Source organism: Maylandia zebra, linkage group LG20 (genome assembly GCF_041146795.1).
Source record: "Maylandia zebra isolate NMK-2024a linkage group LG20, Mzebra_GT3a, whole genome shotgun sequence".
NCBI classification, from domain to species: domain Eukaryota; kingdom Metazoa; phylum Chordata; class Actinopteri; order Cichliformes; family Cichlidae; genus Maylandia; species Maylandia zebra.
The window spans coordinates 25,676,154-25,691,295 of NC_135186.1; the positions used below are offsets into that span (position 1 = coordinate 25,676,154).

General features: G+C 40.0%; 1 protein-coding gene across 2 annotated transcripts in view; it reads right to left on the reverse strand.

The window, feature by feature from the left end:
• LOC101477622 (cadherin-4) overlaps nucleotides 1–15,142 on the reverse strand; it is a 241,770-nt gene that overhangs the window by 60,473 nt on the left and 166,155 nt on the right. For both annotated transcript variants that reach the window (XM_004546200.4, XM_004546201.4), the window contains one exon: nucleotides 8,361–8,558. In XM_004546200.4, coding sequence (XP_004546257.1) covers nucleotides 8,361–8,558 — 198 coding nt within the window. The remainder of the gene's footprint in view (nucleotides 1–8,360; nucleotides 8,559–15,142) is intronic.

The following is a 15,142-nucleotide window of genomic DNA, read 5'->3' on the forward strand; positions in this document are numbered from 1 at the left end:
CTCCTTCATCCTACTGATCCACAGGGTCGCCGAGGCCAACCTCCAGGGGACCAGACAGAGGCTGTTTGTTAAGCTGTTATTTATCTCCTTCATAAAGTCCTCCTCATCTCCTATTAAAGAGCCTAGAACTGTTGCCCTTGACTCACACATAACTCTTGTGTCTTTTGGTGAGATGATTTACTGTTTAATTTAACACCAACTGAACCCAGGAGGGAGCCTGCCTGGTGCTGCCTGATGTCATATCAGAGAGGAATACATTGGGGTTGTGAATATGTGTGTGTTTTTGCGTCTGCTGTTTGTGCGTGTGCAAGAGTGAGTGGGTGGCTGAGGTGGAGGTTTTGTGTTGTTTGTTTTTTTTTTCTCACAGCTAAGCCTTAGTAGTAGCTGCTCTGGGCCTCGTTGTGTGCAACAAGGCCATGGCTGGAAAATTTTCTCTTGAAAAACAAACCCCGCTGTGTATGCCTGATGAACATGTTTACCAGGACTTCACGCCACTAATTTAAAAATAATGAGATATTAAACAGTGAAAATTACATTTCAGTCTCACTTTACTAAGCAGAGGATGAAACAAAGGCCAAATGCTGTTGACAAATACACAAATGTAGGAACAATTAGTTTTCCAGTCAATACCAGAACACTGTAGAAGATTCAATTTCCTAGTGCTGATAAATGTAATTACATTGATTGCACTAATTTCACTAGAGGAAAGGAAATGAAGTTCACAGGGTACATGCCAAAACAAGACTACTGTACAAAGAGTGGGAGTCTCTGAGGAATGTCGGGAATTATTCATGAGAATCATAACTAAGCATACTGAAATGGTTCTGTTAAAGAATCTTTAAAGCTTTTCTCTTCATAGTGTCCTCCACTACCTCCTTGCATAAGATATTAATGTGACTGTAGCTGCTCACCCCTTTTTAAATAGCATTGAGATCTCATGCTGTTCAGAAGATCGTCAAATTGCTTTTATGGTCAAATGTTTCATTAATGATTTGACCTGTCAAAAAAGACAGCAGTGAGGGTGTTCTTCCATCGCAACGACTCCATTAGCAGGAGAAACAATGTAAAGCACTTTCAACTTTCTTTGGTGTTTTACTCGTGCCATCGTAACTCGATATCCAGCTACGTCCCAGCTGTCACATGAACTCATTGAAAAAAATAATAAAAGGATGAATTATATCTGAATGCTTCCAATTTACCTTCGCATGACCCAAGGTAGATGTAGCTGTGCATGAGCAGATGAGTTAATATTTGCGATGATCATTTTTTATTAAGTAGATAAGATAAATTGTTTACCATGACATGCACATGCAGCACTTTGGGTGTTTGAGTAATGAACCTTATTTTAATGTGTAATGAAATTGACCAATTAGCATTGAACGCAAATAGAAAGGAGGAGGCTGAAAAGGATATGATATACAGTATTTAAGGCAAAGTTGTGGATGAACTATAATGGAAACGATGGCACAACAAGAAAGGTTACGAGATGAAAGGCTTTTCAATCTATCCCGGGGAGATGTAAAAGCTTGTTCTGGCAATCAGGGAAAATAGTTTGAGATATTTTATTTAAAAAATAACAATCCAAAAATAAAAGTCAGAGGATCACCAAAATCAATAAGCTTGTCTGAGGGCCATGAATGACTGCATAAAATTTGATGATAATCCATCTAGTAGTAATGGTATGTTCAAGTCTGGACCAAAGTGGTGGATCGATCAATCACTAAAGTGGCAGACAGGCCAACCAGCTGAGTGCCATTTCCATCCTTGGAGCAATTCTCTAAAGAGCAGAGCAAAAAGAAGAGCATGAGAAAATATCAAACTGTATTTCTAGCAAAATGATCTTCAATGTCACTAAACACTGGATGTTTGTGCTGGAAGAAAATTCACAGCTGGGGTTTGGAAAGGAAATACCTCGTGTGAATTCTCGGGGAAGTGAAATCAAACAAAAAAGATGAGAGTTTAAAACGGGCCAAGATGCGTTACAGCGTAAAGACAAATGAGCACAAATGAAATGCTGACATGACTGTTCGTGCTCTCCATCCTGGACTGAGGCTGCTGCCTTTTCTTTCCACTTAATACTCTGTAGGAGGGCCACCCTTATCTGAAAAACATTTATTGTTTCTTTCTTTTCTTCTCCAGCTTGATAGAATGTGCTTGTGTGTGTGTGTGTGTGTGTGTGTGTGTGTGTGTGTGTGTGTGTGTGTGTGTGTGTGTGTCTGCTAAAGCCTTTAGCAGACTTTATACTGTAGATGCATCAGAACAATGGAATAATAAGAGACAAAACATGGCACGCAAATATAAAATGCTCCAGTACATATACAGCTGTGCACATACTTTTCATGTGTTTGATGGAATTATTGTAGCCACAAATTTGAATGTTTTTGCAGCCTGAATTCATTTAGCCTCTGCATTTCAACTTTTATAAATCATTCCATATGGGGACCAATGTGGTTTCCTAGTGGCCAAGCTCTGGATTGGGCTGTGATCCTTAAATACTCGCATCCCTGTGTTTCACCATCCTGTGGTTTTGTTTCTGGTGGACTAGGTTGAAAAAACAAAACAAAACAAGATGGAGTCCTGTTTTTCTGGCTTTGCTTTCCCTTCTCTTTGTTCAGGAATAAAGCCGAAATGCGACCAAACAAAACCCCAAACAATGAGCATATACAAAGGCAAGAGCGCAGCACATGCGCTTTACTGATCCTTTGTTTGCTTTCTGTGTAGGACAAGTAATTCTTCTCTGTGCCTGTGTATGCATCCGTATGTTTGTTTGTGATTGAATGTGTGTGTGTTTGTGAGCATATGTCTCGGCAGGAGGGAGGGAGCGAAGATGAAGGGGGAAGACTGGAGCGGTGCAGTGCTGGTGTTGGCCGGGTGGTGGGGTGGCAAGTGCCAGAAGGCTTCATTAGACTCAAGGGAAGAGGCTGTGAACAGCAGTTCTCCAGGAAATCTGTTAGACCTAAACACAGACATGCCTCTGATCCAGGTCTAGCCCTACAGTCCCTCTTTCTGTTTCCCTTCTCTCTCAGTCATATCCACCCATCTATTCGCCAGTGCAATTAGCTCCAGCTCACTTATACAATGAGGAACAGTCCCTACTTTTTGTCCCTCATTTTCTTTAAGATTCCTTTCTTTTTTCTGTCTGTTTTTCTGGTGGTGTTGTTGTTGTTGTTGCTGTGTCTGTTAGTGAAGCGGAGCAGTCATTAATCATTGGTAAATGTACGCAGAGAAAGCAGAGACACCTCGGGGGTGGGGTGCGATGGGGAGTTCTCTCATTCTGCTCGAAAAACGCTTCTCAACACGCTCCGTAGAGAGAGATGTAGAAAATGGAGCACAGGTGCTGCAGCGAGTGCAATAAACATAACCAGATGCACTGCAACACACAAATAATCTGATACAAATGTCAGTGTTTTGTCAGCGTTTAACTTACAGGGTCTAAATCTACTAGCAGGAAATAAATAGCTACAATAAATACTGAAACAAATGACAAATCAACTATGATGTCCAATAAAAGGCTTTCTGATCATATCGGTGACTGAAGACAAGAGTCCATCTGTTTGGCTTACTGTTCTCCTCGCTGCTCTTTCTCACCGTGGTATTCCTGTCAATATAATGTCTGTGGTTACTAAGGGATGCAACCGCACTTTATCGGAATATCTGGCTTCTTTGTCTGAACGAGAGCCAGCAGACAGAAAAATTTTCTTCCAAAGAAATATTATCCAATAAAAACAACAGTTTAGCTGAAATTGCACTCTTTTCACATCCCTGAGTCCAGCTCGCAAAATAAATGTCTTCTCTCTCAAAACAATATCTCCACTAAACAAAACACTAGAATATTACCCAGAGCTGTGGAGGTTAGAAAAGGATTGAAAAAGCAAGAGACGCTGAAAGGGGGAGAGAAGAGTGAGGACAAGGATAACTACAGACTGTCTTGGGGTGTGACCACATCTGCCCTGACACCGGCGATGTTGACGTTCTGATGCACGATTACTTGATTACATTCTCATCGCAGGCTTTTATTTCCTGACTCCATCTTTTGATCATATTTTGAAAAATGCTTTTTATTATGAGGCTGAGAGTTTAAAGACCTAAAACGGCAGCACTAAAGAAAAATGAGAGAAGTCCAACCAAAGGTGACAGTGCGTACCACACCTCCATAGCGTGCTAATTCACACAAGCTGTCATTTCTCATTGTAGTCCACACAAATCCAGAACATGTCCGGGGAAAAAAAAGCAAAACAAAACCTCACTATTCCTTATTTGTGTCTACTATGTTAAAGCTCAAGTGTGGAAGTTTTCTATGCAAATTGACTGCCTTTACATTCATGCCTTTGTGATCCGAGTTCACAAAATGCTGATTAAGCCTATCAGCGACAAGTAAAAGATCTCTATTTTCCAGGAGCACGGTTTTAAATCTGCTGCCTGTGGTGACATACCCACCCTGCCACCTCAACTGTGATGCGCTTTATGTCAGATAGGAATGATTGATTTGCTGGAGCTGAAGAGAAGAACAACTGTAGTGATAAAGGCAGTAAGGATAGCAACTTACAGTACAACAAAAGCTATGGTGAAAACGTCTACAAAGTATCTGATGAAAAAGAGAACAACCTTTTAAAAAAGGCCCACTATGTTTTAACACTAGTCAAGAATGCAGCAACAATATTTGTGTGATCACTGTCACTATCTGTACTGGCATTTATAAAGGAGTTTAAAATCTTAGTGACCAATGTCCATCAAACTGCAAATCACATCTTGACATACGCTTTCTTCTATGCACTTTAAGTAATATCTAATTCACATCCACTGACAATTTAGAAGCGCCAATCAACTTAACCTATGTCCTTAACCAGACAGCACAGTGGTGCGGAGGTTACCACCGTTGTCTCAGCACAAGAAGGTCCTGGGTTTAAAGCCACCAGCTGGTTCTCTCACTGCCTGTGTGTAGGTTCTCTCTGGGGACTCTGACTCCCCCTCACAGTCAAAATGCATGCATGTTAAGTTAATTGGTAATTACTGGCCCTGGGTGTAAGTACCAATGGTTGTCTGTCTCTATGTGTTCAGGGTGCACCCTACTCTTTGCCCTATGGCAGCTGTGATAGGCTTCGGCCTGTTTGTGAGCCTGAATTGGATAAGTGGAAAAAAATAAACATCTTTTGACGAAAGAAGTCCAACAAGGCAGAACCACACAGAAAGGGCCAAGCTGACCAAGAGGGTCTAACCTAGGTGACAGCACCTGTCACTGGATCACTGCAGAGACTTCAGGTTTAAGATACTGGATAAAAAAATATTTCCATTGTGGTACTAAAACCTTGCCTGTCAGGCAACCAGCAACTCTGACAAAACCAGTGTTTATACTCTTTGCTATTTTCAACCGGCAGCAGTACAACAAAAAAACAAACAAACAACCCAAACCATTTCAGACATTTAATCATAAATGGTCTTACTCGTTATCTATGCTGTTGTTTCATCAGGGGTTTCTTCTTTTTTTAGCTGATGCTTGTTCTAATGGTGGGGTTAAGCAATTGTTGGGGCGAATAAGGGATTTGGGGGGAGTTGGGTGGTTACGCTGAGTCTTTATTTACCCAAGCAAAAAAAAAAAATCGATGCCACTCTGCTGTAGGAGAAGTGTGTGAATCAATGAAAGGTTTCAAAAAGCCCCTGTGAAAAATCAATGTCCCTTACATACTATTGATGGAAGTTTGGCCATAGAAGAAAGAAACGACAGAGAACACCTGTTTATTGTGAAAAATTACTCTGCTCGCTCTTTGTTATAGGCTTTTTGGATCTCTTTGTTTTGTCTAGAACAGTGCTAACAGTATTTCTGTATCCTTTCAATTGCTCTCTTTGCTAGCCTTCCATTTTATCCTTTTGTTACAAGTTATGCAGCGCTCATGCCCATTTGTTGTAAGGAAGCACTACTGGCCATTATCGGCAAAGGAAGAATAGCTACATTCAGTCTCACAACTCTGACACTAGAGGTTGATAAGGTCTAACATTCAACCACAGAGTGATATCATGTACACAACAACTTGATGTACAGTAGGGGAGTGCAGGGTTCTGAAGCCGTCATCTCAGCACAGCTATTAATAAAATTCAGTCAATAACATTCCACTGTCACTGCCTTGACTTTAGAGACCGATAGGAGAACAGTTCTGCCATAACTTTGCCTATGCAGTCAACATTTCCCTCGAGCCATGTCAGGCTGCGAGCTGCGAGGCCAATCAGTAAGGGCTCTGTCCTGACACCTGCCCAATCGTGTGCTAGCGTGATCAAAGTGACAGTGCTGTAGACCTGCAGAGATACAGGTGAGGGCTGCTGTCACCCCACCTGTCCAACTGATGGCAACTCGGCCAGGGCAGGGAGAAAAGTACTAGGATGGTCGGGAAGGCCACTGCCTGCATGTCACTCAGTGATGTTTTGGATGACAGAACAACCCATTAAGGAAGAGACTGACTTCACAGACCATTAGAAGTAGCATCACACAGCCATAGTGCACAGAACACTGAGTAATGGTGCAACTGAAGGGCGACCGAAAGACTCCAAGCGCTGCTTCGAGACCTTTTTTTATTGAATAAAATATGCATTTTTGCTTCATTTTTTTGAAACAGAAACAGATGCATAAAAGCCCGAATTCTCAACAGAGGACAAAGTAGGTTATTAGAAAGGACTAAGCAGATAAACAAGTATGGCAAAATTATCCCCATGCCGTCCACCCCTGTGTCCTTGTTAAAATCTCTAGCTCTCAGTATGGCCTTTCCTGCCCTCCAGTCATCATTAAAGAGAAAGACGGGAGCTTGAGAGTCCAACAGAGGCATCAACACGCATCACTTCTCCTCTGCTCGAAACGCTCAGCTCTCAGCAATCCACTAGCCCCTGACGGACCTATTTACCGCACAAAGTGAATTGTGTTTGGCTGCAAACTATGCTTCCAAATGTTCCTTTGATACCCTCTCTCTCTTTCCCCCTCGCCATCTCCTCTGTCTCTCTCTGGTTCTGACCAGCTCATGGAAATAGAAGAACTGTCTGGCCAGTTTATTGCTGGTGTAGCACTACTCATGGGCTCAGCAGGCTCAGATGAGAAAGCCACACTGTGCCAGGCTGATGGGACACAGTCCAGCTGTAGAGGCACTCACTCCAAAACACAGACTTACAAACTCCTTCCTCTTTGACTTGATGTTTTTGTTTCACTATGGAAGAAAAAAAAAGTTTCCTTCAAGTAGCTCCCCAGGCTTTTCCCTGGGGACTGGATGAAACCCAGTTGAAAAACAAAGAACAGAAACAATAGGAAAAATCTGCTTCTTTTGCACAATTTTAAACCCCAAAGAGATAAACTATGAGAGTTTTGTAAACAGCAAGGAAAAGCTGATGGCTAGATATTCCAGATAAAGAGAGAAGGAAAGAAGCAGCAGCGAATAAAGCAGCAGTCTTGTGGAATGTTTTTTGATGAGTTACAGCGTGCACCGCAATCTTAAAGTCAAGAGCTTGCCTATGAGCGAGTCAAACCACACATTCTGTTGTGACAGAATCCCTGAATTTTAAACCTCCTGCAACTCAAGCCTTTGCACAGCAAGTTAAACATTTATTTATTAATTTATTCGACAGGTGTGCGGGCTCAGCCTCTAACCTTCGACATGCAGCACTTATATATAGCGTGTAATTACAGCCTTATCAAAAAAGCAAAGGTTTTACAGAAATAAATTTTCCATCTGTAATTGTTGATGAATTCTGATTTTGAATGCTAAACAAAGACATGGTTATACACTCTTCATGTTTTTCTGCTGCTTCTTTACTTACAGGAAGTTCTAAACCAATAAACTAATGTGCCTATTAGGGCACAGAAGAAAAGAAATACTGTTCTACTCTTTTGACTTTGAGAATGGCAGGATTTCATGCTTTCTTCTCATATCAAACAAGAGGCTTCACTAAAACTTCTGTGACAAATTGCATTGTTATACAGTTATAAAAATAGAACTGAACCTTAAGCAACCTTTCTGAAATAACCTGATAAAGGAAAGAAAAGATGCATAAAAAAGGAATAAACAATCATTAGCTTCACTGTGACCCTATGGGACCTCACACTGTGCAAGAGTTTGCTGTTTAGGTGTCTAAGGGGAAAACTTCTCAGGGTCAATCAGGGCTGTTTAAATACCGTAAGGCATTGTGGCTGTAGCTGCATCAGGGGAACACAGCATAATCATCTGCAAGGATGTGGCAAACAAACTAGTTATGCTAATGTATTTCTGTTATTTATCACCATCCATTATACATATCCCAATCAGCCTTACTTGTTAAATGCCCTCAAGAAATCCCAGCTGTAAATTAAGAACACATCAGCGACGCGGCCAATCAAATCTGTCACTTACGCTGACAAGCATCTGAGGGAACGGTCCTCGAGAATTTTCAGCCACATTGATTGGTGGGATTACCCAGTCCCTCTTCTGTCTTCGTAGACCCTTGGTGATGTTGCGACCGGACCCTGGGAACATGATGACAGGAGGTGGTGTTTGTACCGCCTCCTTCTTCTCTTTTCTCCCAGCAACTTTCTTTTCATTCTCTGTGACCTTAAAGACAGAACAACAAGGTTTTACTTAGGATGCTACAATAGTAATTGATGTCATGCTAAAAGACAAAGCACAATTTTGCAGATAAAAGACATTTTTATAGGTTTAGCATATTTATTTTATATCTCTGTGAACTTTGAAATCTTTTATTATCTCTTCACTAAGAAAATGTCAAGGCTTTTTTAGCAGTTAGCTGTATGTCAAACCACTTTCTTGGGTACCAGCTTTTGAGAGCTTGCTGTAGCTCTCAAAAGCTGTAGCTCTCAAAAAGGAGGTATCTACTCTTTGTCCTTTAACTAGTATTTCTGCAGAGAAATCTGAAGTTGCTATGGAAACAAAGTGCACAATGCAATGATTTTGAAAGATCTACTGGATCCAGTCAGACACAAGATCATTCATCCATTCATTTCATCATTCGCCAAATCAGTCCTTCACTTGGGCAAAAAACAAGTCTTTTTGCAAGTAATTGGAGTTTTGGCAGCTTGGATAAAGAAAAAAGAAGTCAACCAAAAACCTTTTTGCAACTAAAAAATTTAACACAATAATTGTATATACAGTTGGGGAAATATTTTAAGGTTGAACAGTCTAATTTTTATCGTGGTTTTATTTTAATTTATAGAGACAGAATGTGAAAAAAAATCCAGAATAAACAGATTATATAAAAGTTGCATGTCATGGAGTGAAATAAGGATTTGATGCACTTCAACCCAACCAGAATTCTGGCTCTCAAAAACTGTCTCTATGCCCGTGTGGTGCACATAACATTCAAGCACACAATCAATTACAGACACTCCTGATCTCAGCTTGTTATGTGTATAAAGCACACCCGTCGACAGAATCAATTTCATCTATTCCCACCTCTCCAACGCAATGGGCAAGACCAAAGAGTTGTCAAAGAATGTCAGGGACAAGACTGTAGACTTACACGAGGCTGGAACAGGCTACGAGACTGTAACCAAGAAGCTGGTGAGAAAGTGACAACTGTTGGTGCGATTATTTGGAAATGGAAGAAATATAAAATGGACATCAGTTGCCCTCAGTCTGGAGCTCCATGCAAGATCTTGCCTCGTAAGGGGATGAAGATCACGAAAAGGTGACGGGGTGCAGCGTAAAACTATATAGGAGTTTGTTAATGATCAAAAGGCACTACAGTCCTCAAGAACACCACTGGTAACACACTACGCTGTAATGGACTGAAATCTGCAAATCTGCTTGATAACGCACATGACATGATATTGAGTATCTAAATGATTTAGAGAATGTTTTGGAGAATGTGCTGCGTCAGATGAAACCAAAATCAAGCTTTTTGGCAACTCAACCTGCTATGTGTTGAGGAAGAGAAATGCATACTATTCCCACAGTCAAGAACATTGGTGGAAACATTAAGCTTTGAGGCTATGTTTCTCCTAAGGGTACATGATGACTTTAATGCACCGAGGGTCCAATGCAGTGTAAAATCTTGGATAAGAACTTCCTTCCTTTAGCCAGAAGACTGAACATGGGTTGTGAATAGGTCTTCAAAACATAACACCAAGGCAAAGAGCGGCTAAGGACGCAAATTAAAGTCATGGAATGGCCTAGCGAGTCTCCAGATCTCAATCCTATGGAAAATCTGTGGAGGGAGCTATAAGCTGCCAAACAGCAGCCAAGAAACTAAAAGGATTTAGAAAGCCAAGGAAAGTGACAAAACCCCTCGTCAGATGTGTGCAAACCAGGTGACCAACTACAAGCAGCGTCTTACTGTGCTTGCTAACAAATATTCAGTTATTATTTGCTTGGAGAACAAATACTTATTTCAATCAATGCTATATAAATCAATTTTTGGTTGATATTCGGTATTTCCACTGACTGTTCATTTCTTTGTAAGTGAACAAACTTACGAATTCAGCAGGGTTTCAAAAAATGTTTTCCCCAGTGTATTAGTAAGAAAAAAAGCAAAAATAGGTGAGAAAGAAACGGAGTCTTTCTAACGCTTCACAAAACTCAATGGAAATACCAGCAGTACAATTCGCTGGCAGACCACATGAAAATTTCATGTGCCAAATGGTGTGTAAATTTACCTTAATGCACCAAACTTGCTTTAAATTCAGAGCATTAGCAGATTTTCTGCAAAAGCTTTCCAACAATTTGTCCTTTTTACAATACTGCGTGCAATTCTACAAGCCTAATTTCAAAATTTGGAATGCTGTGTTAAATAAAGATAACACAAAAGAATGCTATAATTTGCAAGTCATAAAAGTCATTTAATGGAAAATGGCACAAAAAGAACATTATGATTATTGTTATAAATGTGCACTGAGACTTTATTTTTCTTTTTAGAAAAAATAAATGCATTTTAAATTTAATGACAGTAATATGCACCCATGATACATATTGTTGATAAGTACTTTTCTCTTCTCAAACAAATGATATGTTTATACTCAGTACAATTCTCACTTTAGTTATGTGCACACGAATTACTCCAGAAAATCTCTCATTTTTAACCAAGACACATAGGAGCAATAACAATGATATAGCAATTGTAAAAGACTATGGCTCTTAAAACATGTAAACATTTCTTATCAGAAGAACGCCATATGAGAAACACTTTGTGTCATCATGCGTAGACTCAAGCAGGACAGAGGTGATGTTAATTCTGTGCGAGTATGTATGTGCATATATTTAAAAGAAACCATAAACTTCATACCTTTTGTCATTTACACCAGGCATAAAAAGCCTATTAACAGAAAGCGTGTCTGGAGTTGGATTTACAGCCTCTTTCAACAGACAATGACAGCTGAGTCACAGACACACACCTCAATCAAACAGTATGCACCCATCATACACTTTTCTCACACCATCCCTATAGGCACAGAGAAATGACCACCACAAAACTGTCTTTTTGAAAGATGCTCAAATAAGGAACTCAAATGTGAAAGGAACCCATTTTCAATCTCCTAAAGAACATTAACTCATCCATGAGTCAGAACAGCTACATCAAATGCTGGAGTTATGACAGACATCAAATAAGTAATGTCTGTGTTGAAATACTGCAAACCACATGACTGTGAACAGATAATGAACAGAGTGTACAAAAATTTGCTTTATTGCAGATCCTTCCAAGATGAGCTAAAACAAGCAAAAATCGTTGAAATTACAGTAGTAGAACCTTTAGTGTGACACCTGATTCCCTTCATTATCAAATATATTATTCCTTCTGTTAAAGTATATTGCTTTATACATACACGATTTATCTCTAAAGCTACAGTTTAGAGCCCATCATCTGCAAGTTTACAGCTTCGTGTTTACTGTTCCAGTGGCAAAAGGTAATATTAAAGTGATACTATCTGCAGAGTTGTTCGACGGTAAGTTTACCAACACAGCTCAGGGTTACAAGATAGTAAAACATGTCAAGAATTCAGTCACGAACATCATAGCTGAAGCTATGCATCACTTGCACTCTGTCTCAATCACAGTCCCTTGAGCTATCCCTAGCTTTCGTGCTCCCCTCTGCCCTCTTCTTGCAGTGTTATTGTTTTTCTCTGTCTCCCCCTAGTCAGTAGGTACTGACAGCTTGTCTCAATAACATGGATTCCTCAAGCACTGGGCTGTGTTAGGCTGATGGTGCACCAGCAGGTAAAACAGCTGCACAAAACTTTACTAACCAAACACTCACACCAGCAGACAGCAAGAAATTTGTAGTTCGTGTCTTTGTTATGTCTCCTCCAGGATCACTAATTGAGGCAAGTAAATCAACTTTCATTTGTACAGGGTAGCCCATACCTAGCAGTTCCCCCATTTAAATGCACAGTGTGCGAAAACTGAAATTATAAAAGAGATATAAACAGGACAAACATATGGAGAAAGTACAATCATGTCATCTGCACATCTGTGATGTGAATCTCCCACAACATTTATTCAACTGTTACACCACTACCAGCAGTTTGAACAGTTAATACAAGGCAGGATGGATTTGTGCTTTCATATTGTTTATGCCAAATTTTGACCCCACCCATCCAAATGTCTCCATAGAAACTGAGACTGTAAAGAAAAAAAAAATTGGCAACATTTTCCAATCTTATGTCATCCCACTCTGATGAAATGCATCCTTAGATTCTTGTTTCTTCTACTGCTGTTGCCCCTGTACTTCAAGTTTGATGTGTTGTTGTCTTCATACCGTAGTTTCAGTAAGTGTTTATTTGAGTTATTGTTGCCTTCCTATCAGCACTCTGGCCATTTCCTTTGACTTTTGGCATGAACAAAATATTTACAACTAGAGAACTGCTCACTAGATATTTTCTCTTTTTTGGACCATTCTCTGTAAAAGTTAGAGATAGTTGTGCCAAAAAAGCTCAGTTTCTTGGCAGTTTTTGAAACACTCAGACCAGCCGATGCTATGCTTAAAGTCACTTGATCACCTTTGTTTCCCATTTTGCTTGCTATGTCTAAATGCCTAAATGAATTCCAGCCCTGTGATTGGCTGATTTGATATTTGCATTACTGAACAGGTGAACAGGTGTGTCTAACAAAGTGACCAATATTTTGGATATATCTAACTAGTGGTTAATAATTTTGCATTTAAAATATGGAAATAAATATGTTACAGTGTGTACATGTGAGCATGTGTGATGGGAGGGAGTATAAAAAATCCAGCATCATAGACTCATTTGTAAAAATAAACAAATAACTAAGTAAAGAACAGGTACAGTTACATTGTATTTCCATTAAAGGTGATTAGTGCCGTTTATCTTTCTTCGAGTATTTCGATTGCTGTTACTTCTGTGAAATGTGTAGCTTTACAGTTCCTCCCCAGCAGCTGACATTTGAGAATAAAAATAAAATACAACACAGAAGCAGTCTACAGTGTTGGAAGATGGCAATGGCTTCTGGCACATATTGAAAGTTGAAGGTCCTGTATGATGCAGTCTATAAAAAGTGTTTTTCTTTGTCTCTGTTTGTTCTTGCCTGGTCAAGGTCCCTCAGAGGGTTGGCTTGTATCTGCCAGCGGAAACAATGCTTTCAAGGCTGACTTCATTAGATGGACGCCCAAGAAAAAAGCTTTTAAGGCTGCTTTAAAGAAAATGTGTCAAGCAACCTGGCATATGGTGTGTATGTGTTTGTGTGGGTGGGTAGGGATGTGGGGTGTGGAGGAGCATGGGCTTAGGTGTCATGTTCAGTTTCATCAACCAAGTGCTGTACTTCAGACATCTTGGACTGTGAAATCCAGGGCACTTTAAGTAATAGTGCAAAAGGAGAGATTTTTAAACAGGTAAAGGATTACGGTAGGTGAGGAGACCACATTCACATTCAAAGAAAGACTGGATTTGCTGCTCCACATGGCCATATGCAATAAATATTTAATGTACCATCCACAAAATTACTGCTCTTAAGGGTTCTGCATTGGTAGATTTTTACCACTTTTGTAGAAAGACTTTAAACTTAAAAAGGCCAATATTATAATAATATTTAATAATATTTCCCATAGCTCCCATAGCTCTGTTTTTGGTTTCTAACGTTTGCTCCTGCTGGCTTAAAAATGTAAGAGAACAGGAAGCAAAACAAACCCACAGACGTCATATTTCCACTGCTTATCTCTACTTTATTATATTCCATGAAAGCTTAAGTTGTGAAACAATGCCTTACAAACCCGCTGTAAGCTGTGGACAGGAATAAGCCTCACGTGTGATTTGTCCCTAGAAGTTGGCAGTCCAGCAACAGCTAGCTTAGTTTATAGTCAGTTCTAGTAATTTAGATGAAATTGCCCATTAAGTAACGCAGAGGGAAAGGTGCTCTTATGAATTTTAGAGGAAAGTTTTTTAAGCCTGAAGTTCAGCACCACATCATATGTACCCTAAATAATTAATTGAAACAATTAAGTAGGTACAAATAATTATATAGAAGCAAAAAAAAAAGACTATGACTGTGGGAGGGTTCCACTCACTGTTGTTTATTTCAGTCTTCTAAGAGCACAACAACAGTAAAATCTGTCTATCATCTTTGGATCTTGTAGGGCAAGAACTAGCTCAGTCAGCAAATTAACAAATCAAACCACCCTCCATGCTGTGCAGCAGTCTGTTGTCCATACTGGGATCCATTCCCGAGTGAGCAAAGTTCAGCAGCACTTTAGACCTCAGCATGCCACTGTACTCTTGCCATGGGCCCAGAACAGACAGCTGAGGCAGCAAAGTGGAGCTCTCCATTGCATCCCCAGCGACATCCCATCACTGCCACACTTTTCCCATACAAAAAACAAAAACAAAAAAAGTCCAAATGAAACAGTGATCTTCTTTACAACATTGCGTCAGTTCTTTGAGGTCTGCAGGCATTCATTTATACACAGCTCTAAGGTTAATTCTAAGGCCTCACCGCAGCATTTCAATCAGGTTGATGTTTGAACTTTGGCTGAAACACTTCTGTTATTGATTTGCAACTCTGCTTGAGACCATTGTCCTTTTTCATTACCCAGTTTTGGCCAAGCTTTAGTTTTAGGACAGATGTTGTAACATTTGACAATACTTTACTGTACAGATGAGTTGATCATCGACTCAGTGATTATAAGGTCCTGAGCATTATAGCCAAACATTTTCACTTTGGTCTCATCTGTC